At 51.3% G+C, this 26,304-nt stretch overlaps 1 protein-coding gene across 2 annotated transcripts in view; it reads right to left on the bottom strand.

Annotated features, from left to right (window-relative positions):
- PBX1 (PBX homeobox 1) overlaps positions 1-25,012 on the bottom strand; it is a 236,199-nt gene extending 211,187 nt beyond the window's left edge. The window contains exons 1-3 of one of the 2 annotated variants that reach the window (XM_066371369.1): positions 24,582-25,012; positions 24,066-24,349; positions 20,673-20,746 (exon numbers count right to left, since the gene is read on the bottom strand). In XM_066371369.1, the coding sequence (XP_066227466.1) occupies positions 20,673-20,746; positions 24,066-24,256 (265 nt within the window). In that variant the 5' untranslated portion in view covers positions 24,257-24,349; positions 24,582-25,012. Of the gene's footprint in view, positions 1-20,672; positions 20,747-24,065 lie in introns of both variants that reach the window. The other variant, XM_066371370.1, reaches the window with a different exon arrangement.
- Positions 25,013-26,304: the final 1,292 nt, after the last annotated feature.

The raw sequence follows: 26,304 nt of genomic DNA, 5'->3' as shown, positions 1-26,304 counted from the left end.
ACAGCGGACATAAAAAAAAAATCCTCAGTCAGAAAAGGAAACGGAACCCACGTGTCCTAACTCCCCAGATCAAGTCCCTGTTCACCCCAACAGAAGAAACTCCGGACTCCCCTGACCACTCGGGCCGGGAAGTGCTGCATCAAAGTCCTAGTTCAGGAGTCAGCGTTCACCATGGTTTTGCTCATCTAGGGAGGAGACGGTGATTAGACAGGTCTTCTGGCCACAATGCAAACTGAGATGTCACTGTTGTCCTCCCCTTTCTCACCAAAAAGTGGCACCTGGACCTTTAACTGCCTCCTCACCCATGGAAGCCCCTTTTTCACCCCAGCAGCTGGTTACCTGGACGCTGGGTACCGACCTGAGGCACAGGGCGGGGGCCGTGACAGAAAGCTGTGGGCAGGGGTGCAAGGGGGCAGCCCAGAGGACACAGCGGGGGTGAGGGGAGCCCAGGGAGGCTGGATGCTCACAGGAGTGCCTCCTCTGGCCTCTGCTGGGCCCCCGTGAGCCTGTACAGAGTCCCCTCCCCCCCCCCCCCGCCTTTCTATGTGAGGCTGCTCCACATTCACGCACGTGTTCTGCTCCGAGGAGCAAGCAGGGCAGCTGGATCCTAGCTCGATGGGGGCAGGGGCTCTGACCACGAGGCCTTGGGGAAGTCACTTCCCCTCCCTCCCTGGCAGTCCATCCTGGGGAGCAGGAACCCCAGGCATCTGTCAGCCCCTTTCTCGTGGTGACAGGTGGCCACATCACCTCTACCTGAAACACCTCGCGGGGATGTGAGAGGATGGATGAGCTGCATTACGGCCAATATTCGACTTGCTGGCAATAAACCACTCACCTCTTGGAGGTAAATGGGCTCTTTCCGCAGCACCAGGGATCACTTAGCACTCGGCGAGAAGTGATTTGCTCTATGGTCCTCTGGTGTCCGGAAGGCTAATCCACCTCCGAAAGGTGAGCCCTGAACGTCCAGAGAATGTGTGCTCTGGCAGGAGGAAGGATGCCATGCCCCGTGCTTCCACTTCAGGAAAAAGCACCAGATAGCATTTCCGGGTCTCTTCTGCCCGCCCCCCACCCACCCACCCCACCAGCCCCATCCTCTATGGATCAACCTGTCCTGTCCTCTCAAAGACCCTGCAAACAACTTAGAAAGTTCAGCCTGGGGAAACTTCTACGTCCTTTCTGGGCCGGCACTCGCCATGTGTTCTCCTCCTCCTCCCCCTTCCCTCTCCCCGCTGCTCCCTACTCCACCCCCACCCCACCCCCGCTCCCACCCCCTCCCAGGGCTTCTCAGGGGCCCAGGCAGCTAATGGCAGCTCTGCTCATCCCTCCCTCTGCATGGCCCCTCTCCAGGCTGGGTCCCAGCATTTGATTCCTGCCTGTCACTGAGTGATGGGGACAAAGGGTGAGCAGGCAGGAAGAGGTCTGCACCGCTCTGTTCAGAGTCTGGACGCGAACTCTGGATGAACTCTCCGTCGGGGGGGGGGGGGGAGCTGGGGAGGAGAGGAGAGGCCAGCAAGGAGAAATCGCTGCTCTCCACTCAAGCCTCAAAAAAAGAGAGAGCGAGAGAGACAGAAAGAGAGAGAGAGAGAGAGAGAGAGAGAGAGAGAGAGGTGCCTCTTTCAACAACAGAAAAGGAGTGAGGAGGGAAGAAGCTGCCCCTTAGAAAAGAGAGGGCGGGGTGGGGGCAGGGGTGCCTTAAGAAAACAGAAGGCCCCGCTCCACTGAGGCTGCTGGGCCCAAGCTGTGGCCGCCCGCCAGGGCCCACTTTGTCTCTTCCCCCCTCCCCCCACCCCCCCCCGCCAGCCGGTCCCCCTCTCCCTCGATCTTTTTTTTCCCCCTAAAGCAAAGGGAATTCCTAATAAAGCCACAGTGGACTCGCAGAAAGACAAGGGAAGGGAAAGGCGCCAGGGACGGGAAAAGACATTTCAAACTCACAGCTGTCTGCAAGTCCAGAGTAAAGTGCATACATGCTTGCGTGTGCCCCTCAGCACACGCACGCGCCCCAGACACGCAGCCCGGGTCCCTCCCCCTGCTCCTGCCCTGTGAGTCAGGCACGCCTGGGCCGGCAGCTCTGCCTGCACGGCTGTCTCCCACACTGGCTGTCGTTTTTTTTTTTAAGGCCACCATGAACCTAGAGTGGAGTCGCTGTGGAAGCCAGTGTGTCCCCTCTGTGCTCGACCAAGCCCAGTGACCGCTCCCAGTCACCCACACTGACCTCGCTGCCGCCTCCCTCTGGGAGCCCCTCTGGAGGGGCAGCCACAGGATAGATGCACACAAAGGAACAGTCCTCATGGCTCCACACCAAGCTGGGACAGCCACAGGACATCCTTACAGACAGGCACTGGTCCTCCAGGACCCGCGGCCCTCCACGTCCTTGTCTTAAGACCCCTCTTCACCCCCCACCCCCCGCTCCAGGAGAAGGCTCAGGAGGGAAGCACAAAAGCAAATGCAGGGCCCAGCAGGGGCAGGGCTGATGGGGGCCAGCAAGGAAAGCAGGCTTGTCACCTCCTTACTGAGCTGCACTAGGCCTGGGGACAAGGATTCCTCAGCTAGTGACCCTGAGGGTGACAGCCAGTGTGAGGCAGCACACCTCCCCCCTGGAACCTTCCCTGCAGGAGGAGAAGGGGGGAGGGGCAGGGACTATTCTTGCTTTCTCCTCCCCAAGGAGTGAAGCTACAGGTGCTCATACTGGGGGCTCACACTGCAGGGCTCACACTGGAGTGCTCACACTGGGGGGCTCACATTGCAGGGTTCACACTGGAGTGCTCACACTGGGGGTTCACACTGCAGGGATCACACTGGGAGGCTCACACTGGTGTGCTCACACTGGGGGGTTCATATTGCAGGGTTCACACTGGAGTGCTCACACTGGGGGTTCACACTGCGGGGATCACACTGGGAGGCTCACACTGGGGGTTCACTCTGCGGGGCTCACACTGGTGTGCTCATACTGGGGGGCTCACATTGCAGGGTTCACACTGGAGTGCTCACACTGGGGGTTCACACTGCAGGTATCACACTGGGAGGCTCACACTGGGGGTTCACACTGCAGGGCTCACACTGGAGAGCTCACACTGGAGAGCTCACACTGGAGTGCTCACACTGGGGTGCTGACACTCGGGGGCTCACACTGGGAGCTCACACTGGGGGGCTCACACTGGGGGGCTCACACTGGAGGGACAGAGAAGTGGGGAGCTGTCCAGGGAGCCCCTCTTCACTATTTTCCCTGCCTCAGGGCCTATGACCTCTTTCACTTTCAGAAAAAACATCTTTTCAACTTCTTGGTTTACTTGTGGTGACTAATATTATTATTTTATTATTAAATTTAGTGGAGGAGTCCTCTTCCCACATTTCAGCCGACCCCGTGGGGAAAACCCGGGCAGGAAGTCGGCAGGGGCACCAGAGCTGGCTTAAGTTCTGTAGGAGGGACCAGGGCCAGGGGCAGGCTCTGCCCCCAGAGAGACAGGCCCCCCGGGGAAGGTGCTGGGACCTGCGCTTTGGTGAGACAACGCAGTAGCTGCCCCTCACCTCGGCCTCTCGTCTCGGAAGGGGGTCTAGTGGAGTCCCAACCCCGCTTGTCAATTGTCTTCACATAGTTCTCACCTGTGCCGTCCTGTGCTCCCCCTCCCCCATCCAAATCCAGAAACCCGCTGACCCCATGCCCCAAGTCCTGCATCGTAACCGGACTCCCACTCCCCACATTCCACAACAGGCTCACTCCAACCAGACGCCTCTCTCTGAGCACTGGCTTCGGAGCGCGTAGCCGGTGTGGCCCCAGACCTAAGAGCTACTCCACCCTGCCTTCCTGTCTTCGGACCCTCACAGAAGCATGTACCCAAGGTTCACCCACAGGTATGCTCACAGCACAGAGAAGACATTTTAGATTGCCTCAAGACATGCATTCTGAAAATGTAAATGAGCCCAATTAGGTTTAGACAAATTATCAGTGATTCTTTTCTTTCCTGTAACAAAAATTGAGCTTCGTGCTACATATACCGCAGGCCGCATCAGGTATGCAAAGACAGACGAAGCGAGGCCCTCTGGGAGTTCACCACGGCGAAGGGCAAACTGGAACCGTCTTTCTGGAAACTCTCCGAGTGTGTGCTGGGGGTTGGCGCCATGTCACACGTTGGTCCCTTTCAAGGCCCTGCTCTGCAGTGGGGATCTTCCCAGCGGAGGGGGTCGGAGAACAAGGTCCTCCTATCTTGCATCTCTCATCATGCCTGGCTTAGAAATAAGCATCGGTCAATGCATTTTAAATAGAAGGAAGGAAGAAAAGAGAGAGAGAAATGGGGTGGCGCTCCCCTCGGATGATCAGTGGAGATTTGACATCTAACAATGAGCAAAGATGCAGAAAAGCCAGGCGGGGCAGCAGTGGGCTCTCCTCGCTCTCGACTCCCCAAGGATGTCCCAGGGATGGTGCGTTCTTTCCAGCCCTGTGACCCCGGTTTTCTCTGGGGTCTGGTCATAGGAAAGGTCACAGTGGCCACAACGCCAGAAAATGGACCTAAGAGTCTCCCCGGGGAGGCGGCCAGGTCAGGTCAGGAAAACATCAAAAGCAGGGTCCCATCCCGACCCTGGGAACCTGGGGTCAGGCAAGTGGGGTGAGTTAGAGGAAAAGTGGGACCCAAGTGCACCCCTGTGGAATGGCTGCTGCCCCTTTCTCAGGTGCCTCATCGCCCACTTTCCCTCCCCTCTTGGCAGAAACATCCCCAACCCCAGGGGACCCAAGTGCACCCCTGCGGGACGGCTGCCGCCCCTTCCTCAGGTGCCTCATCGCCCACTTTCCCTCCCCTCTTGGCAGAAACATCCCCAACCCCAGGCCCCACCAGGAGTAGCAAGCTGTGCTGAGCGTGCCCTGAAGCGTTCTGCGGCTTCATTCACAGAAGTTACAATGTTCCTACCTCTCTTAGATAGCATGTATCAAGTTAGAGACCAACGTACAGGGTAAGATGCATTTATTCCCAACAGACCATCAATTCCTCAAAGGGGGCGGGGAAGCACTTTTTTGGGATGCTTTTCTTTAGTAACAAGTACTCAGTAAAGGTTAATAATTTCTCTCCTTCTTTGGATAAACAAACAAAACTGTGTTTCAGTTAAAAAAAAAATAAAATACCCCAAAACTGAGCACATAAGTCCAGATCTCTGTTTTCCAGATGCTCCTTTGTCTAATGAGGGACTCCGTCACAATCCAACAGTTACAGTGAAACCTGGTGTTGCCGGAGGTCATGGATAAAGGCCGACAGGCTAATAGGAAGTATGGTATGCTGCTTATCACCACGCATCAGATGTCGTGAGGACCCTGTCCCTTGCGTCCCTCAGCATCTTCTGATTCAGCACGATGCGAGAAGTTCCGCACAACGGATTCAGTTCTAAATGGTTTGAAATCCACAAGTCCTGTTTCTCTTTTTGCTTTTGCTACTAGGAAGCAGAGTCAAAGCAGTCACCAGCCTCTGCAGGGTCTGGACTGAGCAAGACCCTGGGCTCGTCTGATCCGAGCCAGGCCGCCTTTTCCTTACCATCGGAAGGGTTGGGAAGCCACCGTGGAAGGATGGACGTGTGCACTCAGCGTCACCTCCTAGCACGCCCTTGCGCTTTATTTCCCGGCCTGAATTTTCACTCCCACTCTCCCCCATTTGTTGAGCAAAAAACCCTTTTGTATCGCTTGTATCTTTCGGTGAACTGTCTGAACTCCGCTTTGGAATGAGGTGAGTGATGAAGAAATAAATCAGATGTGCAGCAGGTCCTGGTGATAAACAGGAGAGAATTTTGTCCCTGAGGCAATCGTCTCCCCCCCAAAAAGGAAAATTCATCCAGCTACAGGAAAACGACAAGAAACAAATATAAACACGGCGGGAGGCAGGGGCTGTAGGTCGGCTGGAAACAAATATTGAGCGAAGGCAGTAGGGTTACATTTCTGTTCGAACAGGGTCTTTATTAAGGTCTTCTTGGTGCTACACTGTTTTCTAAACAATACATTCAAAACAGGAGACTGCTTTCCCTTCCAACACCTGGGGTGGGGTGGGGACAACAGCCCCAGTGAGTGTCCCCATCACCGGGATGCCCTCTACACCAGGCCCTGTAACGGGGCTGTTCTCTGGGCCAGCCCCACTCCTCGGGAGATGTTCCCTCCTTCACACTGCAAACACCCACTCATGAAAATAAAAAAAAGGAGCTGCTCAGTGGGCCATTCTGACCAGAGGGGCCCTGTCACTGCACACATGAGACTTTCAGGCCTCTCAAGAGGCTTCCATCCAACCCCTGAGAATGTCTGAGCCCCGGGACCAGGAGTGAGGCCACACACAGAGGGGACAGGAAAACTGCAGGACCAGGACAGGCAGGCGAGACCAAGACCCTACACCAGGGGTCACCAAATTTTTTACACAGGGGACCAGTTCACTGTCCCTCAGACCGTTGGAGGGCCGGACTATAAAAAAAAACTATGAACAAATCCCTATGCACACTGCACATATCTTATTTTAAAGTAAAAAAACAAAACGGGAACAAATACAATATTTAAAATAAAGAACAAGTAAATTTAAATCAATCAACTGACCAGTATTTCAATGGGAACTATGCTCCTCTCACTGACCACCAGTGAAAGAGGTGCCCCTTCCGGAAGTGCGGCGGGGGCCAGACACATGGCCTCAGGGGGCCGCATGTGGCCCACGGGCCATAGTTTGGGGACGCCTGCCCTACACCCTGCTTCACATGCCTGCAAGACCCCAGGCTCATAAGAAAGAACTAGAAAAGGTGATACTCCAACACACCCACACAACATACACACAAACACACATGTGAACACATGCAAACATGTACACACATATATGCACACGTGTGTGCACACATATACAAATGCATGCACATATATGCATGCATACACACAATGCACACATACACCATATCTGCATGCACACACATACTATACACACACACACGAGGGGCCACCTACAGAAACAAGTCACACTCACTACCTGAAAGAAATAGGGTAGATTCCTAAAAGGTAGCAGGTAGCAAGCAGGAGGGTCCTGATGAAAGACAGGAACCAGGCCCCAGGAGGATTTTGGACTTTTCCCCTTTTCCTAGCATTTAACAGCCAGTCACAGCCGAGGGGTGATTAAGTCTGTGACCAAAAATGGGGCAAGAAAAACGATTTGTTTTTGGACAAATGAGTAGGAGTCCGCACAATTTTCTCAGAAGAATCACAATTTGAAGGGCTGTCACTCAAGGGGAATGAACGTTTTTATAGAAAAACCTACATTTAGTTCAACTTTCTGAGAAAAATCCATCCCAGCCCCGCCTCTCATGAGCTGAGCGACTTCAGGGGCAACCGTTCATTGCTCTGTACCTCAGTGTCCCCCTCATCAAACCCAGTGATGACGGCACCTGTGTGGACCAGCGCACAGAGCCCTGCTCCCAGGAGGGCAGGAACTGACCTCCCCTCCAAGGCTTCAGCCTACCGAAGGTGAGCCCCACCCCCGCCTGGGCCACAGCCCTGGTCCCTCCAAAGACGTGGGCACGGTCAACAGGAGTATAAGGTAACAACCTAGCCATTCACACCGCTGGCCGCCCTTCCTGTGCGTCCGTCCATGTTGTTTCAAGAGCCAAAGACGTCTCCGGGCCTGGCCCGTCCCAGTAACTGGGCGGAACCAACTCCTCGGCCAGTCTAATCCAAACCGACAGACAAGCAGCTACTTCCTTACCAACAGCACAGCTGGGCAGACCCGGCGAGAGAGCATCACCGGGCCTCAGGGACTTAAGGGGACCGGAGATCTGAGGGCACAAGGCCAAGAGGAGCACTGAGTTAACTGGCACCATCTCCCAGCGGGAGGGAGGGAGGGGGAAGGAAGGAGGTTGCCCTAGACGGGGAGGGTGTCAACATGAACGATGATGCTAAGCATGACAACTGAATTTGTTAAAAATAACAAGAAGATGACAATGCACAAATTGTCGACCTGCATCTATTGGATACATAACAAATGTGTGTATGAATGTATGTAACTGACCACATGTCCGTGATAAAATTTAATTCCGGCTTCTAAAGCCTCATGGCTCAGCCCGCGTGGGCGAGGACCCTGGAGCAGGGTAAATTTCACACTTGCTCTTGGCGACCCCTCAGCGAGGACCAGGGAGCTTAAGCCACCCAGGTGAGCAAATGTTACCGGGTGCCTACTCAGCGGGTGGTAAATTCCAGCCGTCCCAGGGAAATGCCACATCGTCTCAGGTCACAAGTTGGGCAAACAGCAATTTGGGGAGCCCCAGTGGAGAGGAGAAGGGATCAGAGAGAATAAAAGCCGGAAGACAGAAAGCTGAGGGAACCCTGGTTACAGGTTCAGGGTCAGGGCCAGGCGGCCAAACGTGCAAGATCTCCAACACAGCTTTTCTCCGGCGGCCCCAGGAAACTTGGCACCCTGCCACTTAGAGAGAGCAGGCTCCTGCACCCCTTGCCCAGAGGGTTAGTGAACCCTGGTCGGGGTGACCTTCACAGCCAGACTCCGCCCTAAGGAACGCGGTGCAGGGGCTGTCGTGGGCACGGGGCTTTGGGAGGAGTCAACGACCCGTGTTACAAGGAGCATAACCGTGACTTTGGCCCTTACTAGGTAGTAAGCTCCTTGCGGGTAAGGCCACAGCCTGCACACTGGGATTCCTCTACCTCTTTCATAACGCCTCACAGAGAGCTGTTTCATAAACATTTGCTACAGCAATAAACGGACCAAAATAGAATACCGTATCTGCAAGGTCACCATGCCCTCCAGAGCCTTGAAACGACAAGGTCTAACTGGGGTTGAAAAACGAAACCCAAGCAAGGTAGGGATTGATCTTCATAACTTCCCCACTTATTCAGCCTGCAGGACCGAAGAGTCTGCCCCAATATCTCTAGAACAGACAGTGTTCAAAATATATGGACAAAAGTCCTTAAAGACAGTCAAGCCTCGATGGCCCCACTCATGATGTTGATGAGGAGGTGACATGAGGAGGCGAGGAGATAGATTACAATCTCAGCAGACTCACTTCCAAACGGACGCCTCCGGGGAGCCGTGCCTGTCCCAGTGTAGGGATCTCGGAATAGGCATCGCACCTGGAATTCTGGGCAGGGCGAGGGCAGTGTAGCAGCGGGCGGGGGCCAGCGACGATTCCCATTCTTTCCTCTCCCCACAGCCGGTCTCGCCATGCCTGTCCTTTAACTGCACCCTCCGTAACGGTCAGAAGTGACGCATGAACTCTTACCTCCAAAACTACCCTTCCCTCCTGCCCCCCTGAATCCCAGGGGTCAGGAACCTGTGCCCCAGGCTGGTGGGAGTTCATTCGTGGGTGTTCGGAGCAATGAGGGAAGTCATTCGCCCTCTCTGACGTCCAGCTCTCCACATTCACTCAAAGGGAAGTTTCCGGAGGGTCCATCGCGGGACCCTGGCGCTTGCCTTGTGTAGCTGGGAGAGAGCAGCAATGGGAAAGCCCAAGACTCTAGCTAAGAACAATAATCACACATCAAGACCGTCTTTCCTGGAGGAACTCTCTGAGAAGAAAAATAAAGTGCCGTGCATGGCTCAGGCCCGAGCAGATGACAGCCCCTTCCTGCCCGGCTCCAGCCAGCCGTGGGGGAGGGGCGAGCTCCCTGCATCTACTCTCTGTTCTCCAAAGACCCGCAAAACTCAGGCAGCTCCAGGCCTTCCTCCGAGAAGAGGGCTGTTTGAAGACCCGGACCGTCTTCAAACCTTCAAAGAAATCAGGCTCGGCTTAAGGAGAACAAAGTCAGGGCTGTTTGAAGCACATCAAGGTTCTCTGGGTTAAAAATCTCACTGGGGGAGGACAAGGGGCCCCGCAGGAGCTGAGGGCCTGTGAGGACAGCACCGAGGGTTTCTGCAGGGACCTTGGACACTGGTATCTATCTGACCCTGCCAAAGCCACAGAGCCTGAGCTGGAACTTCTCCTGAACAGAGAACCAGCGCAGGGCCAACAAGAAAGGACTTTCAAGTTAATACACACGGGTGTGAGCGCACGTGCACATACACACACACACACACACACATACACACACACACATACACACACACACACACACACACACCCACACCATGCACGCCCTTCTGAACTTCACTTCTGAGAGCACGGCCACCACCAGGCCACCCACTCACACAGCAGGTCGCTTTGCACTGGAGACACGGCCCAGATCTGCGCAGGCTCCCATGTGACCATGAGGGCCCATACGGGAGGTGTCTCACAAAGGGAGTGAGTCCCCGGGGGGCATTCCTTAGGGGGCAGGGCCTTCTCCCACCACCCAGAGGTCATCCTGGATAGAGGAGCTGCCGGGGAGCCAAGGAGCAGGTGAAGGACTCGGGACACTGGGTCTCCCGGGGACGGGCTCGGGCTGGGGGCTCCGCACACCACTCCCCACCCCAGAGCACAAGCCCAGTCTGCGTGCACCAGGCCAGTGCTCGGGCCACCAGCCTGGCGCGGTGTCCCGTGCCCCCCACGCCTGGCCTCCTCTGCGAGGCCGATCAGTGGGTCTCCAGCAGGACCCGGTACTGCCCCGAGGCGCAGCCAGCAGCAGCACCTGAGCCCGAGCATGGCCTTTGTATTTGTGAGGTAAGCACAGTCCACCCTGATGTCCACAGAGGGCCTGTCAGAGTAGGGAGAGGCTAGCACTATTTGGGGGGAGGGGGCTCGGAGACCCTGGTTTCTGTTTGTTTCCATTTATAAAACGTATCTTCATTTTCTTTGTTAGCGACGGAGATCAGGGGAAACTTTCCACTGGGTGAACAAGGTAATTACGGGAAGGTTCCCTTACAGTGTCAGCACCTGGTGTCAGGTCACCTAAGGCCCCCCAGAAATCGCCGCCACTGGGCCCCACAGCAGTGGCCACAGGTCCTGCGCCTTCGACCCCGACCATGCACGACGCTTATTCTCACACACACTGGACCACACTTTCTTAAAGAAAGTCAAACTTCTCCCTAAACAGTCTCACTTTTCTGTTTCCAGAAGCCCCACCAAACGGTAGGCGGGAAAGACATTATTTTAGAATTTCAGCTGGGTAAGTGCTATATAAAACTCGGTTGCAAGGTGAGAACCACGCCCAGCCGCCCTGGCCTCCTGGGCTGCTCCACATGAACTTGCAGAGTATCCATAGAGTATTTGCTGCATTTCTGACCCAGCAACCATGCACCCCTGTATTCTCCAAAAAGCAATTTCCAGTCCAGGATGCAATAGCTACAAATGGATACCATGCAAAAAAAGAGAAGTCAACAAGGCAGATTAGAGATGCTGGCCTCTGACTGGCCCTGGGACGGGCTGCCAAATGCTTTCATTAAAAAAAAAAAAAGTCACTAATTTTTTGCCCTTGCAGTGTGCCTCCCCCAGCCCGACGTGACTGACTGACGGGGTGGCTGACAAGCACCATAGCCCGCCAGACGTGACTGTCAAAAAGAGGCAGGAGTCGTGGCTACGTCACAACGGCTGTTAACAGGGAACCGGTGTGTTCTCTCACTAACACTGCACCTGTCCCCTGCCCCCCATCAATGCAGGCTGGCAGGGACGAGGCCGGGGCTCATGACCCACGACTGTGGGATCACACTGGGGGGCTTTCTAGGGTCACCCATTTCCATGGGTCCGGCAGCCAGCCTGAGACCAAGCGGTTTTCATACACAGCTTTCTCAAAACAGCCCATGAACGTGGCGTTCGGCCTCAGAACTCCTGACTGGGGGGATCTGGCAAACTCTTGGTCACACCATGCCCCCCCCACCCCGTGCCTGTCCCACTGTTTGCAGCTGTGGGACACAGGCTGCCGCTCTTCCACCCACGCACGCCATCTTAGGGACCATTGCCGACGTTGGTAAGCACAAGGAAAGAAGGCATCGGGCAAGGAGTTAGGGAAAGAGAGCAAGAGGAGAAGGAGGAAGGGAGGAACCACCTCCCACTCCCAGCAGCGAGGCATTACCCCCACCCCCAGAAGGAGAGCCTTAGGTGTGCTTTCTGGAACATGCTCTCCATCAGGAACCAATTTCAATTGTCACAAAGCTACCAGGTCACGTCTGAGTAGAAAACGGCCGTGCTCTCCTCCTCAGACTGTAAAAATTATGCCAAAAAGAGAGAACAAAACAAAGGCCTACGCCGACATAGCCATTCCATGGCCGAGCCGTCCAGAAGGGTAGACACAAGCCCCAAGTGGCTCTGAGCTCTGAAGTGAGGCTGGTCCAACTGAGGACGTGCTGCTAACATAAAGTGCACGATAAACTTCAAACCCCGAGTACAAAAAAGAGAGAGTAAAGTATCTCATTAACGTTGATCACATGTTGAAATATTTTAGATATATTTGGATTTCAACAAAACGCATGATTAACATTAATTTCAGCCATTACTTTTTACTTTTTTTTAAGTGGGCAACGGGAAAATTCAAAACGTTGAATTTAAAATCACACGGGCATTCACAGGACAGGACCATCCTCTCACGGAGCTCTCTCCCTAGAACTCCAGGGTTGAAGGAGGGAGATGCCCAAGTTCCCTCCTAGAGACGGCCCGGTAGAGCATCCACAAGCAGGGTCAGGTGCGGTCCACGCACCTCTGAAGCCCGGGCACAGCGAGAGAACAGCCATTGATCAGACGGAGCCTCGGCTCATACGAGGCATGGTCGACACTCCGACATGTTTCAGAAAGAAAACCGTGGTGGCCGTTTATTGCACAAACTCGATGGACTATGTGCTTTAACTTTTTTTTTTTTTAATTTTATTTATTCATTTTAGAGAAGAGAGAGAGAAAAAAGAGGGAAGAGCAGGAAGCATCAACTCCCAAATGTGCCTTGACCGGGCAAGCCTAGGGTTTTGAACCAGCGACCTCAGCGTTCCAGGTTGACGCCTTGTCCACTGCGCCACCACAGGTCCACGGCAGACATGTGCTTTATACTTTCGTCTTGTTAGCCCTACGTGGCATCTTTATCTTTCCTGTCCGGTTGAGGAAACCGCAGCTCCGCTAACTCCAGGACCTGACTCAGTCACACAAGCGGGCGTTCAGATCCACACTGGGTCTCCCCAGCGTCCACGCTAACTGCCCTGTCCGTATTGCAAACATCTTCCTCCAAGGAACCGGACACCTGCGAGTCAACAGTGGACCTTCACTCCTTTGACTTATTATAATTCCCCTTCACAATGCAAACAGCCCTGAGAGCAGCGTCACATAAATCCTGACTGTGCACATGACAAACCGTGGGAACGCATCACAATCCTCTCCCATCCAGGAGGCACGCTCAAAGGGGACCAAGGCGGGCAGTGGGGCCCTGACCTGACGTGGAGGACAGGAGAGGTCCCCGACAGGAGAGACAGGCTCAGCAAAGGGAGGGCTGCGGGCGCTGAAGATAAAACCCAGGGTCACTGGCAACACGGCCTGAGGACTCAGCCACCACGGGCACTCTCGGAGAGTGGGCTGACAGCTGCTCAGAGCCAGACATGGGGTCGGCACAGGACCAGCAACTCCACACCTCTGTGTACCTCCAGAGAAGTAAAAACATGTCCTCAAGAGAGGTGTGTGCTCGTGTCCACAGCAACACCGACAGTGCCGTTCCACCCATCCACAGACACACAACACGGCGCCTGCCACGCCGCGGGCTACGAAGCAGTCATGAAACTGAACGAAGTGGTAACACATGCTCCGGCTCCAGAGGACCTTGCCGAAGGCGTGCTGCATGAAAGCTCGTGACAAAGCAGGCTGCGTGGTTCCATCTCTACAAAAAATGTCCCAAACAGGAGAATCCACAGACACAGCTTAGTGGCCACTGAGGGGGAGAGGCAAAGGGAGAGGCACAACCTGACCAGTAATAGGTACTGGGTTCCAGGGGTGGGGGTGGGGTGATGAAAACGCTCTAAATTTAGATTGTGGGGATGGTTGCACGATTTTGTGAATAGACAACCACCACTGAACTGCACACACACTTTAGGTGGGTGGATTCCGTGGTTTACGAACTACATCTCAAGAAAGCTGCAAGGAAAATAATAAACCTGTTTCTGCACCCAGGCTGTCCTGAGGGCAAACATAACATTTTCTCCTAAATAAGGAACATATTAAGTAGACAGGAAGAGGTCAGGGTGCCCTGGGCTTGCTCTTCCTGTTCTGAAACTTTGCGAGATAAATGGAGGGGCCTATGTATCTTCGAGGGAACACAGTCTTAGCCATCGTTATATAACATCTCCAGTTGCTGGTGCTAAGAAAACCCCACTACAAACACACGCAGTCCCAGAGCGTTCCAGGTGGTGCTTGTCCGGTTTGTGGATAATTAGAAACCTTTGTCTTTGCACTAACGCATTCTCTCCCTTCCCTCCTTCCAACCTAGCCCCAGCCTTCCAGCCAGAGAGAGCGACTTTTTGTTCAAAGAGAAGAGCAAGAGAAACAAAACAAAGCAAATCTTAAATTCAGCAGTTTTGGTCTCCTTTCAGCAGAGAATCCGAGTCGTGGAGTTGGCTTGGTCTTTAGGGACCATGTGGTGCATGGCTCTCCTTTTTTCATACGGGGAAACGGGGCCAGAAATAATAAAAGCTAACAGTTCCTGAATGTTGACTCCAGGCCAGGCGCTGTCATTGACATGGATCACCTCATTTAATCCTAACAACCCTCCAGGACGGATACCATTATTGCCTCCATTTCATAGGCACAGAGAGGTTTGGTCACTTGAGGAAGGTCACACAGCTAAAAGCAGAAGACCAGTGAGATAAGCCCAAAAGGTCTGGCTTCGGAGACCAGGTTCTTAACCACGATTCATAAAGTTTCTGCTAAAATTATCTAAGCAACTTGCCTGTCATCTTGTTAACTATTTAGTGGGAGGTCTAAAATGAGTCCAGGTGGAAGCCACCCACCCCAGTCCCTACTTCAGCGACAAAAATGTCTGTGGAAAATGGAGATGGTGCCCTGAACCAAAAAGGATAAATTTTTTCCACCCCTTGCAGTCTTGATGGTCACCAATAACTGGGAGACTGGAGCAAGCTGTCAGAGCAAAGACAACCTTCTGGGGACTTACTCCCAACCTTATTCTGCCATGAAGGCAGCGAGGTTTCATGAGCTTGTGACAGGCTATACCTGCTCTTTTTTCTTTTCCTTCTTTTTGTGATTTTTTTCTGGAAATCACTCTGCTGCGTTTTGAGAAGCGACACCTGTAAGGAGCAGCCGGGGCAGAAGTTCCACCTGCGCCTCCTCCTCGCCCTGTGACTCAGAGCTAGACCAGCCGATGGGTCTCTGGCCCAGCAGGGTTAACAGGGCGACGGCCGATGGAATGGAACCGGAGAGGAGTCCTGAGATAATTTATCACAGAACCCACAGCATCTTTTATTTATAGAGCCCAGAGAGTGCAGAGCACTTTGCAAACAACTCATTAATCTGCCACTTATTTTATTTATCAATCAGCGCATTCCTGGCTTGCACCTCACGTCTCGGGGTGGGGCCAGGGCCATGGCACTTCTCCGGGGACCCGGGCCGAGGCATGGACAGACGGGGGTGCAGCGGGGTCACGTGGAAATGCGTCACTGCTGCCTCTGGGAGCAGGCCTGGGACACTGCCTCTATCAGGTGGCATTTGAGTAAGAAAGAAAATATATATATATATATACACACATAATAAAGAAAAAGAAACAAAACTATGTTTAGATTCACTTCCCCACGTTGGAAACAGAACAGTACCCACGCAGAAGAGGTTTGTGGCCAGCGTCAAGCCAAGGCTTTCCCAAGGCACGCACGTCGGCTGCAGCTCAGGAGACACCAGGGGTACACGGTAAATGAAAATGCCTTCCCATTCAACTGTTTCCATATCCGAGTTTTGGTTTGTTTGCTTGTGTGGGGGTATTTTTTTATAATTTGCCAACAACAACAACAACCACCACGGTGTGAGAGAGGCCTGGCACCAGGGTTAGCGGAAAGGACAGCAGGCTGGCCCCTCTGGGCAGGGACGCCCCTGCCCACCCAGGAGCCCACCCACTGGGAACCACTCCTCCAACACCCCAGGCTTTCTAGGTCACAACCCCCCCCCCCCTTCCAGCATCTTCAACCTCTCTTTTCCAAGCCTCAGAGACACCCTGTTCATTAGAAGACGGGACAACAAATTCCTCAAAGTCCTTTTTCTGATGGGTCTGACCCAAGTGCTCCAGGCACCCTTCTCCCTACCTCTCCCACCCCAGGATGGGAGTCACAAAAGTGACTAGGGAGAAGGGACACACATGTCACGACCAGCTGCACGGTTTAGGTCGGGTTAGAATGAAGAGGATGCAGTCTAAACACATTGCTCCTGGCTGGCACACGACTGTGCCTCAGACGTGGTGCCCAGTACAGCTGGCGCTGACTGAGGTCCCTGAATGTGGAACTTGCTCCCCTTCTGTCTCCCGCAGACCCTTGGGGGAAACACACAGGCACAAATACTCGACTCCTGCCACAGACAAACTTCCATGAAAAGTCACTCCTGCCATTTCTGCTCCACGAGGCATCTGACCAGGAGGCAGGTCTGAACTGTCTGCTGTGACTTCACCCTCGCTCTGAGCTCACAGTCTCGAACCATCAGAACCCTTTCCCCGGCAATGTGCAGCTTCCGCCCCCAGCCCCCACCCACAGAGAACACACACACGTGTACACACACACACACACACACACACACACGCACAAGTTATTCTCTAAGGCTGTGAGGAGAGGGGGTAGACGTCCCATAAGTAATTGCTACACTGAGAAGGACTGGCAGGCGAGAACGCAAAGGGAGGTGTCGACGTGAAATACAGTAGTAGACTTTAAAAAAACAAAACAAAACAAAAAATGCCGTTCTCTGATGGGGATGTTAATTGAACACAGGGAGAAAAGAACAGAGAGAGAACAAAAGGGTGTTAAGGAAGCAAAAAATAAATTTTTAACCTCCTTCAGTGATTTGATGTAACTTCAGCGCAGAAAACGGGCTGAAAAGTGCCACCCAGAGCCGTTACGTTCTAAAATTAAAAACCGTTCCCAGCAATTCCAGCTCTTCATTTCAATCTATAAATATTCTCCTGAGCAAACAATATTTTTTGTTTTGTTTTCCTGCACGAGTCTTGACACAGACGTAAAAAGAAAAAACCAAAAGTGTTTTAAGAAATGATCATCGTCAAGGTCCTTTCCTGAAACGCGATGCCTGACCGCCTCTCTCTCCTCCGCCCCGTCCGCCGGCCACCAGCACAGACACAGCACAGGTGAGACGCGGCCTCCGGCTGGCACCTCAAAACATAAGAAGCGCTTCCTAAAAACAAAGGACGAGGGAGACCGACTGGCCCACAGCGCGGCAGCAGAGGCGTCAGGGCTCTCTGTCCCAGACGGAGCCCAGACGAAAGCCACTCTGCAACCCCCATCGCCCCATGCAGCCGGGTCCTTCCTGCTGTGGTTGGGAGATGGCCTGCCCAGCACTTTGCAAGAATTCTTTCTTCTCAGCACTGATGTAAGAAAGCAGAAAGCTATCCAAGTAAAAACTTACCCACACTCTGAAGCAAGAAGACACATGGGTTCTTTTTTTTTTTTTAATATCCCCACGGTAATTTCTGACTTAAATACCTGTCAATCAGCTGTAAAGGAGCTGCCGCTGCCTACTCTAGGCGCCTGCGTGCCTGCATTTCTTTAAACTTCCAAAAGGTCTGTGAGACCATCATAGCTAGTGTTCCTACTCATTTCTGAGTTGTCCAACTAAAATCATTAACAAAGGCAAAAAGAAAAAAAGAAAAAAAAAAAGGCAAGCACAGCAACGGAACGCAATGCCCAGGCCAGTCTGTACCCCACCTGCCTAGGTGAGCCATGTCGTGAACCTTGTTAACCTCTCCTGCAAATACAAACAGACCGACAAAAGCCCACCCCGTCCCAAAAACTTCCACAATGCTTGGGACGGAAGCTCAGACAGCCTCGTTTAAACGCAAGGGGGGCTTGAAAGTAACAACACGGTGAAGGAATGTCTGCGGACTGACCATCCAAGGGGTCCTAGCTCAGGGCAACAGAAAAAGACACTCCTGCAACTCCACACATTCTGTGTGCCAGCAACCCACCCAGCACCTGGAGATGGGCAGCCAAGAGGACGAGGGGTCAGGGGTCAGCGAGAAGTGACCGAGGACTGACCGTGCTCTGGGAGCCACACAGCACCCTGGCCCCGACCTTTAACAGAGCACTCAGCATTCCAGGACAGGCTGCCCCTCCCCCAGCCTCCCAACTCGCCAGTGGAAGAACAGGGGGAAGTGGGCCTTTCTTTTCCTTTTTCCTTTATTTTCTTTTTTTAACTTTCACCCATGGATGCCCTCTTCATCCAAACCTGTGCGTGAGTGCATGCATATGTGCATTTGCCCCTTAACAGGGGGGCAGTGATCTTTAATCATTTTCAACTTACAGTACATGATACAAAGTATTTTTTAAAATATGTCATTCCAGAGGCAACACACACACCCTTAATATAGATTTTGTTTTAATCTCCAAATATCAGTATTATTAAATGACAGAAAATTTAAAACATATGTATTATATATATTTCAACAACAAAGTACACCTTTGGAGTATCCTTCTGACCAATACGACTTCCCGTCACCCCAGTTTAGCCAGGTATGAATAAGGAGGAAGCACCCTGGCCCACACCGGAACCAGACCTCTTTCCAGACCCGCCCGCTGGGATCGATTCCTCAGTAGGTTCTAATTAGAAGACTAGAATTAAACACATTGGCTGCAACATACAGTTAAGTGCCCTGGTAGGCTTCCTCTCAATGAAAATTCGATCCAGTATCCTCAGAAATAGAGTCCCTTCAGCCTGGAATATCCAATGTGTCTTTCTACCCTGAGTCCCACATTTTATGAATCCAGATCAGCAGGACACATTCTAGATTAGACACAAATTTCACCAAGCCAAACATTTACAGTAAAGAAGCATCAAGGAAGAGAAAAAGAAAGAGATAAAGAGAGAAAGAAAAAGAGAAAGAGAGAAAGGGAAAGAAGGAAGGAAGGAAGGAAGGAAGGAAGGAAGGAAGGAAGGAAGGAAGGAAGGAAGGAAGGAAGGAAGGAAGGAAGGAAGGGGAAAGGAAGGAAGGAAGGAAGGAAGGAAGGAAGGAAGGAAGGAAGGAAGGAAGGAAGGAAGGAAGGAAAGGAAGAAAGAAAGAAAAAGAGGAAGGAAGGAAAAAGAGAAGAAAAATGCATATGTGCACTTAGGTTTCCTGCTCTAGCTAATGGGAAAAGGAAAACTAAAAAGTGTGACACACTGAAACGGCCCTTCGATATTTGCATGCAGGGCCCATAAATCCCTGCAAAGGTGTCTGGCCGCTCAGACAATGCAATTAGCAGCTCGGCAATACGGTGAGGGTCTGGCAGGGCAACCTGGAGCACGGAGGGGCAGGCCAGCCGGCCGGCCGCGCTCAGGTGCTTTGTCTGGGATGCTGTCTCTGTGCAGCGCAAGTCACATTCAACAAAGGAGCTGCTCGCTAATTTTTCATACAATTCAAGCTCCAAGTAATTACACAGTCCATCAAACGGTCACATCTTGAAACTATTTATTTTTTTTTTAAAGAGAAACACGGAGAGCTCTCAAACAGAAAGCCACCCTGTGTGCCTTGCGCCTCCTCCCCCTCCTTTCCCTTTTTTTATGTGCAACTATCAATGTATATCAACCGGGCACGCAATCATATTTATTGTCACTTTCGTCCATGTCATGCCCTTGCTTATATGGTTTAGATATGAATTATTGACTGTTACACTGCTTGTTGGGAAAAATAAATAAATAACTAGGCTGTCAGGTACTTTGCGCAGCGGTGAGAGCTAGCAGCCAGGGCGTCCGTCCGTCAGGGGCCACGGCCGCTCACCTTCATCCGGCTGCCCCCAGCCCCCGCCCTCACCTTTCTGCCCCGGGCGTTCGGGTCACCTCCTGAACTCTTTCTCTTTAGGAGTCAGAGCTTCATCCACTTTGGGAAATGAAGGATGAAAATAAACAAATGAGAGGACGCTGCTAAATGTCCTCTCCGGAGCATCTGTTGTTTGAGAACACCTCCAGTGGATAACCGCTATTTTTTTATTGTAGCTTTAAAATTTAAATGTCCTCCTGGGATGTGTGATAAGTGTGCCAGTCCGTGCTACGAGGTCTAAAAAGTAGGAAAAAAACAACAGAAAGCGTGATCTCAGGGCATGACAGTCCCATCCACTCCCCCTGCCATAAAATCACAGGGCACTCCCGGGGCGGCGACAACCTGGTGTGGCAGAGGACAGGCCACACAGGTGTTGGGGAGGGTCTGGGGAGACCCTCTAGGCTGCCACTTTCATATCATGTCAAGAGAAAAAGGAAAGGCAACTGGAAACAACTCCCCCAAAACGAGTGTTTGAAATATGGCCCAGAATATATTCCTTCAGGAAATAGACTTACTTTCATATTCCCCCACACACACCTCCAAAGGCACAGCATTCTATCAACTTCCCCTTCAGAACCTCTATGACCAACCCCCCCCCCCAATCTGGGAATAGAGTTCAGGAAAGTAAACCAGTAACGCTGGATAATAACTGTCCGAGAAAAGTTGGGAGGTTCTTTTGCAGGAAGCAGGCGACCAGGACGCCCTATTGGAACACACGATCAATCTTGAGAGTCCTTCCATGCTGCAATTTTAATATTTAAATAATGGGTTCCTGATTGCTGGCGAAGAGAGTCAATTGGCCAAAGAAAATGCTTAGACGTCGGAATCTCAGTCCTACCTGTTTTTTCCTTGATTTCACACAGCACATTGAACAAGGCAGGCTTCATTCGGTGGCAGTTTAAAGCGTGTTTTCTGCAAGAAAGAAACAACATCATAGCTTAGGTGGACTTCCAAGATCAAACTGCTGATAATGCAAAGGAGGGGGGGAATGGAACATGTAGCCAAAATTATATTCCAAGCATGCTCCAATGGTTTTATGACTAAATATATAGAGCCCTGCCACAGAAAAAGAAATAATATTAATCAGCAGGAAGAGCAGGGATTTAACTACAGAACAGAACTAAACTAAATGACGCCCATTTGTGCAGAGTTATTTATTTATTTATTATTATAATTTTTTTAAGTAGTTTAATCAAAGTGGAATTCTTAAACCAGTAATGCGATCCAGGGCAATGAATGCGCAAAGCCCGGTGCATGGGTTAACAGTTTTTATAAAATCTATGTCACCACTGCAGCCTAAGAGCTGACTGCCTCTCGGTATATATATGTGTGTGTGTGTTTTCAAATTTAATTCATCCATATGCTCAAATTCATTCTGCAGATTCCCCCCGTATTCTCATAAACACAAGATGCTTGAAAGGTCTTCTGAGCAGAACTGTCAATTTATAAAATTTCAGTCCCCGAGTTAAAGAGTATGGAAATGCACTGCCAGGGGGCAAACATGCCCATATGGGGAGCAAATTCATTTCTCTGTGTTCACATTATGCCTCTTGTGCACACAACGCTTATTTGCAGGTGTTGAAATTCAATTATTTACAATTAGGACCTTGCACCCATTGGGGGGAAAATAAATACAATTCTGCCTCTTAGATTCCTGATTTACCTGGTTCTGTGTGTGTCTGCGTTCAGAAAACACTTGAGGAACAAAACAATGCCTTTCCCTCTTCATTTTACTATGGAAGCACTTAGCAGAAAAAAAATATTGTTTTGGAAACAAAATACTGATCATATCAGCCATTAGTTAAGGGAATTCTGTGTACTAACTAAAATTAATGTGTAAAGATAAACAGAAGCCCTTGGCACTTGAGACGCATGCAATTCTTTTTTTAATCCCTTTGAAAGTTAAAAAATAAAATAAAATTAGATGCCCGTCCTCTTAAAGAACAGAAACCAGAAGCGTATTTTATATACTCTACAGCAGAGGAAGAATAACCTCAAGAGTATCAAAACAAACATATACATTGTGTCTAAAATACTAATGGTTTACTATGTAGGTAATAAACAGTATCTCAGGAAGGTGCCACCACTACAGAAGCAAAACCAGACCCAGCATTTGCCGAGGAGAGTTACATTGTTAAACCAAAGAAAAACGTAGTGGGGATTTCCCTCAGAGGGGTGGAAACAAGGTTAAAAAAGGACTTCAATGTATCAACAATCTCTTTGGGGACCTTTGAAAATAGTTCTCCTTTAATTATACTCATATATAGGCCCAAATGCAAAAGGGGTAAAAAAAAGAAGAAAGAAAGCAAAGAAAAACAACAACAACAAAAAGAAAGCCCCCCCACCCCCGGCTTGACCGAAATATTGCCTTTCCACAGCACATCTATGAGGTTCAAGAGAGAATAGAAATTTCCCTAACCCCAAATCACATCTTATCTCTCTCTCTCTCTCTCTCTCTCTCTCTCTCGGCATCTAGGCCATTAAAAGAGGGAACCCGCCACGCCACGGCTGTCCTCAGTTTTACAAAAAGGAGCCGGACTATAAACATCAGAGAAGTAGTGAGCCTCCAGTCCCACCGGCCCCTTCCACTTCACAAACTCAGGATGAAGGCAGCTTATTGGTATGTCTACTTTATTCTTCTGGAACAATGCAATGGAGAAAGCTGTTCCAATTCTAAAAAGAGAATGCCAGTGGGAAATCTTCCACTTCCCATACCTATTAGCTTTTCTTGAGAAAATAAAATTCTAAAAAGAACACCGATTAATTTTGGAAAACTTTCCCGATTAAAAAAAAAAAATAGACTAGTTCCAGCCTTTGAACACTCCAAGTTTTCAAGCCCCCGTAAACCTCATCACTTTTGAGTTTACATGTTGCATGTGCTGGTGGCTAAAATAAGAGGGGAATTCATAACATCCATGTTTTTTAACTGTTTCTTCTCATTTCTCAACTCAAAATCCAATTTTCCAAAGACAAAAATACATACAATGATGCCTTTTCCATAAGACTAACTCCTCTGAGATATAGGAACTGTGTATATATGCTTTAAAAATAAATATTACTGATATTTAACAAAGCTGAGTAACTGTAAACACATAGGTGGCCACTCGGTTTTTAAAAATTCTTCCTTTCGCTATGGGCCTTGGGCAAGCTGTTAGTGGGTTGGCATTGAGTTTATGTTTTATTCTGAAAGAGAATTTACTGGAAAATCCTGGAGTGGAGAACTATATATCCTTGGTGGTGGATGAAGTTGAGCAGCTACACGGCTTATTTATTATGTTGCCCTAATGAAGGTGGCCAAGTCCTCTAGTATTGGAACCTACAACACTCACATGTGCCTTCATGTCTGTCTAGTTGCATTCTAAGTGGTCCTGAAAGAGGCATGGGGGGGGGGGGGAAGCATGCTTGGTTTTTATCCCCCCACCCCTTTTTAAAGGACCATACCTTCTGTGTCACGGAGGCTCAGCAAACCCACTCCAATTGAGACAATAAAGTTAAACTAAATATCCTACTCTCTTAAAACTAACAAATGTATCTGAAAAAGCAAAACTACCTCTTCCATCTTATCATCAGCTTTTCTCTTTTCTTTCTTTCTTTTTTTTGAAATAGAATTAAATGAATACAAAGTGTTTTCTGTAGAGTTGACAAGTAATGACAAAGAATTACCCTGCCTTTTTTTTTTTTTTCCTTAAGGGGGGCGAAAATTGAATAGATAAAAATTAATTTAGGAGGAGTACATGGACGGGGGAATCAAAAGTCTCTGATTTAGGTAAAGAGTCAACTACATTTGCAGATAAAGTGTTCCTGGGACATTTTATTTTGTCATGTCATAGGGTCCCTCGACGAGAGGACATGGAATTCGCTGAGAACTTGACGGATGTGCCCTCTCTGAGATACTTTTCCAAAGCAGTAAAAAGTGCCGGCCGCTCCGGGGTCAGCGGGCAGCGTTTCTGCTCGCCCGAGTGTGAGCGTGGACGCCGGAGAACGCCTCTGTGGCCGCACTCACACTCGCACGCCGCACTCGGCCACCGCACTTGAGATAACAAACGGTCCTCCACACTGCACTCCTCCGCCATGGAGTTGCTCGTCAAAATGGGGAAAGAAACAACATTTTAAAAGAAAGCGCTGTGTGGCTTCGCTTCCCATTGTTCCCCCCGGCGAGAGGGAGAAAAACAAAACAAAAACAAAACAAAACAAAAAACCAAGAAAAGGAGAAGAAAAGGCTGCCTCTCACCTGGCCTGCGCCTCGTCCAAACTCTGGTCGGTGATGGTCATGATCTGCTGGAGGATGTCCCCGATGTCCTGCTTCCTGCCGCCCTCCCCCTCGGTGCCCGCGGCCCCGTCCTGCAAGTGCTGGGACAGGCCGGGGTGCCCGGCCATGCCGACCCCCGCGTGGGCGTGCATCAGCCTGGGCTGCTCGTCCATCTCCGAGCAGCGAGCGCAGCCCGGCCCGGCCCCGGCTCCTGCGCGCGGCCCCGGGAAGCTCGGGGCTCCGATCCGGCCAGCTGTCTCCAAATCCTTTTCAGGATAAACAGGGCAAGGGGGAAAGAAGACCAAAAGAAAAAGAAAAAAGAAAAAAAAAAAAAAAAAAGAAAAAAAAAAAAAACCTTGGCCTCCCTCTTCGCAGGGCGGTGGGAGGATGGGGAGTGGGAGGGGGAGGGGGCGTGGAGGGGTGGCGGGCCGAGGGGGGGCAGGGCCGCCGGGGAAGGGGAAGGGTGTCGACTCCAAAAAAGCCAGGAAAATAAACCACCTTCCTTCCCCACTGGACGGAGGAGCTCGGAGCCGGCTCGGGGCGTCCGCTCCGGCTCTTCCCGGCCACGCAGGCGCGGGCTCCGGCGCTCCGACCCGAGGCTTTAATCCCTTCGCAAATAGGCAGCCGATCGGGAGGAAGCAGCGCCAGGCAGGGGGGCTTGCGAGGCAAACTTTCCCCCGCCCGCGGCCCCCACCCGCGCCGGGCCGCGCGATCGCGAAGGGGTGGGCTTGCCGGAGCCACCAGCCCCCCGCCCGGCGGGCACCGCGCCGGCTCGCTCCTCCTCCGGCTCCGCAAACTCCGGCAGCCCCGCCAGCTCCTGCTTTTGTTTAGCTCGGGCTTCGGACTCCAGAAACACCCACAGAAACCACAGCCCGCGAGCAAGAGCAGGAGGAGCAGGAGGAGCAGGAGCAGGAGGAGCAGGAGGAGGAGGAGGAGGAGGAGGAGCAGGAGGAGCAGGAGGGGCGGGGGTGCCCGGAGGAGGGAGACAGGGAGGGGGTGGGGCGGAGGAGGGGGAGGGGGCGGGTGAGAGCAGCAGGGAGGAGAGGCCGGGGCCACGCCCCCTCCTCCGATTGGCCCTCCGAGAGAAGGAGGGCCACGCCTTCCAGACGTGATTGGCCACGGGAGGGAAGACGGCCCCTCCTCCCCTGCTTTCCTGCCTGAGCCTCCTCCTGGGCCTCCTTGGGCTCCTCCTCCCCGGCGCCCTGTCAATCAGGGTTCAGAGGTGGGCCGGGGAAAGGAGGCCGAACTAAGACCCAGTTCCCCGGTCCTTAAAGGTGCAAGGGGTACCCTGGCCCCCAGCTCATTAGCCAGCTCCCACTGGGCTCGCCTGCCTCTCCGAGGTCCTGTCCTTGAGAAAACGTGGCTCCACTTAAATGCCAGCATATAAAATTAACACTGAAAGAGCACAGACCGGGTGGGTCTCCCCCTCACCCTTGTGTTCCTTTTCCTGTAACGTTGCCATTTAAAACTTGATCCTCTTAAATCCTCAGACCTCAGGGAGACCGCTGTGAGCAAAAGTTTGTCAGCACCACATCGTGCCGGAACATGGTCGAGCTGTTAATATCACTAATCATGATTTCTAATAAGCGGCAAGGGTAATAATAGATTTTTTTAAATCGCTATCGAGTTAAGAAATAGGGTACTATGACATTTTTGTCGTATGAACACTAAATTAGGGAGTATGAAACTAAATGCCAAAGAAAAAAATAGAGACTAATAAATAAGTTCGCAAAATGAAACTAATTCAACAGATTTCTCCCTTCCCCCTGGGGGGAAATTAGTTATTTGGCTTAAATACGTAATAAAGAAATGCATTATCACAGTCTGGTTCTAGTTTTTAATATAGTCTAATAAGCATTATTAACTGGGATAAGAAGGGAACTGACATTTATTGAATGCCTACTATGCACCAAGTAATTTACACAAGTTATTTTATTTAATCCCCAAGACATCTCTTTGAGTTATGGTTTATTATTTCCATTTCACGGAGCAGGGAACTCAGAAAGGTTAAATAACAGGTCCAAGGCCCCTTGGTTATTAAGTGTCAAACCCAAGTGCGGCCCCTTCCCAAAGCCTCAGCAATACTTCCTGCCTCACTCTAACAGAAACAGGCGGACAGTGTAAAAAGGAGTTACAGACAGATCACCTACCCATCTTGTCTGAAAAGAGGCTTAAAGTTTTTCAGAGGACACATAGGCAAACAAGATGTCTCCAAAGAGAA

This window comes from Saccopteryx leptura, chromosome 2 (genome assembly GCF_036850995.1).
Source record: "Saccopteryx leptura isolate mSacLep1 chromosome 2, mSacLep1_pri_phased_curated, whole genome shotgun sequence".
Lineage (NCBI taxonomy): Eukaryota > Metazoa > Chordata > Mammalia > Chiroptera > Emballonuridae > Saccopteryx > Saccopteryx leptura.
The sequence above is the reverse complement of the archived record's forward strand: the minus strand, read 5'-3'. Positions and strand labels throughout refer to the sequence as shown.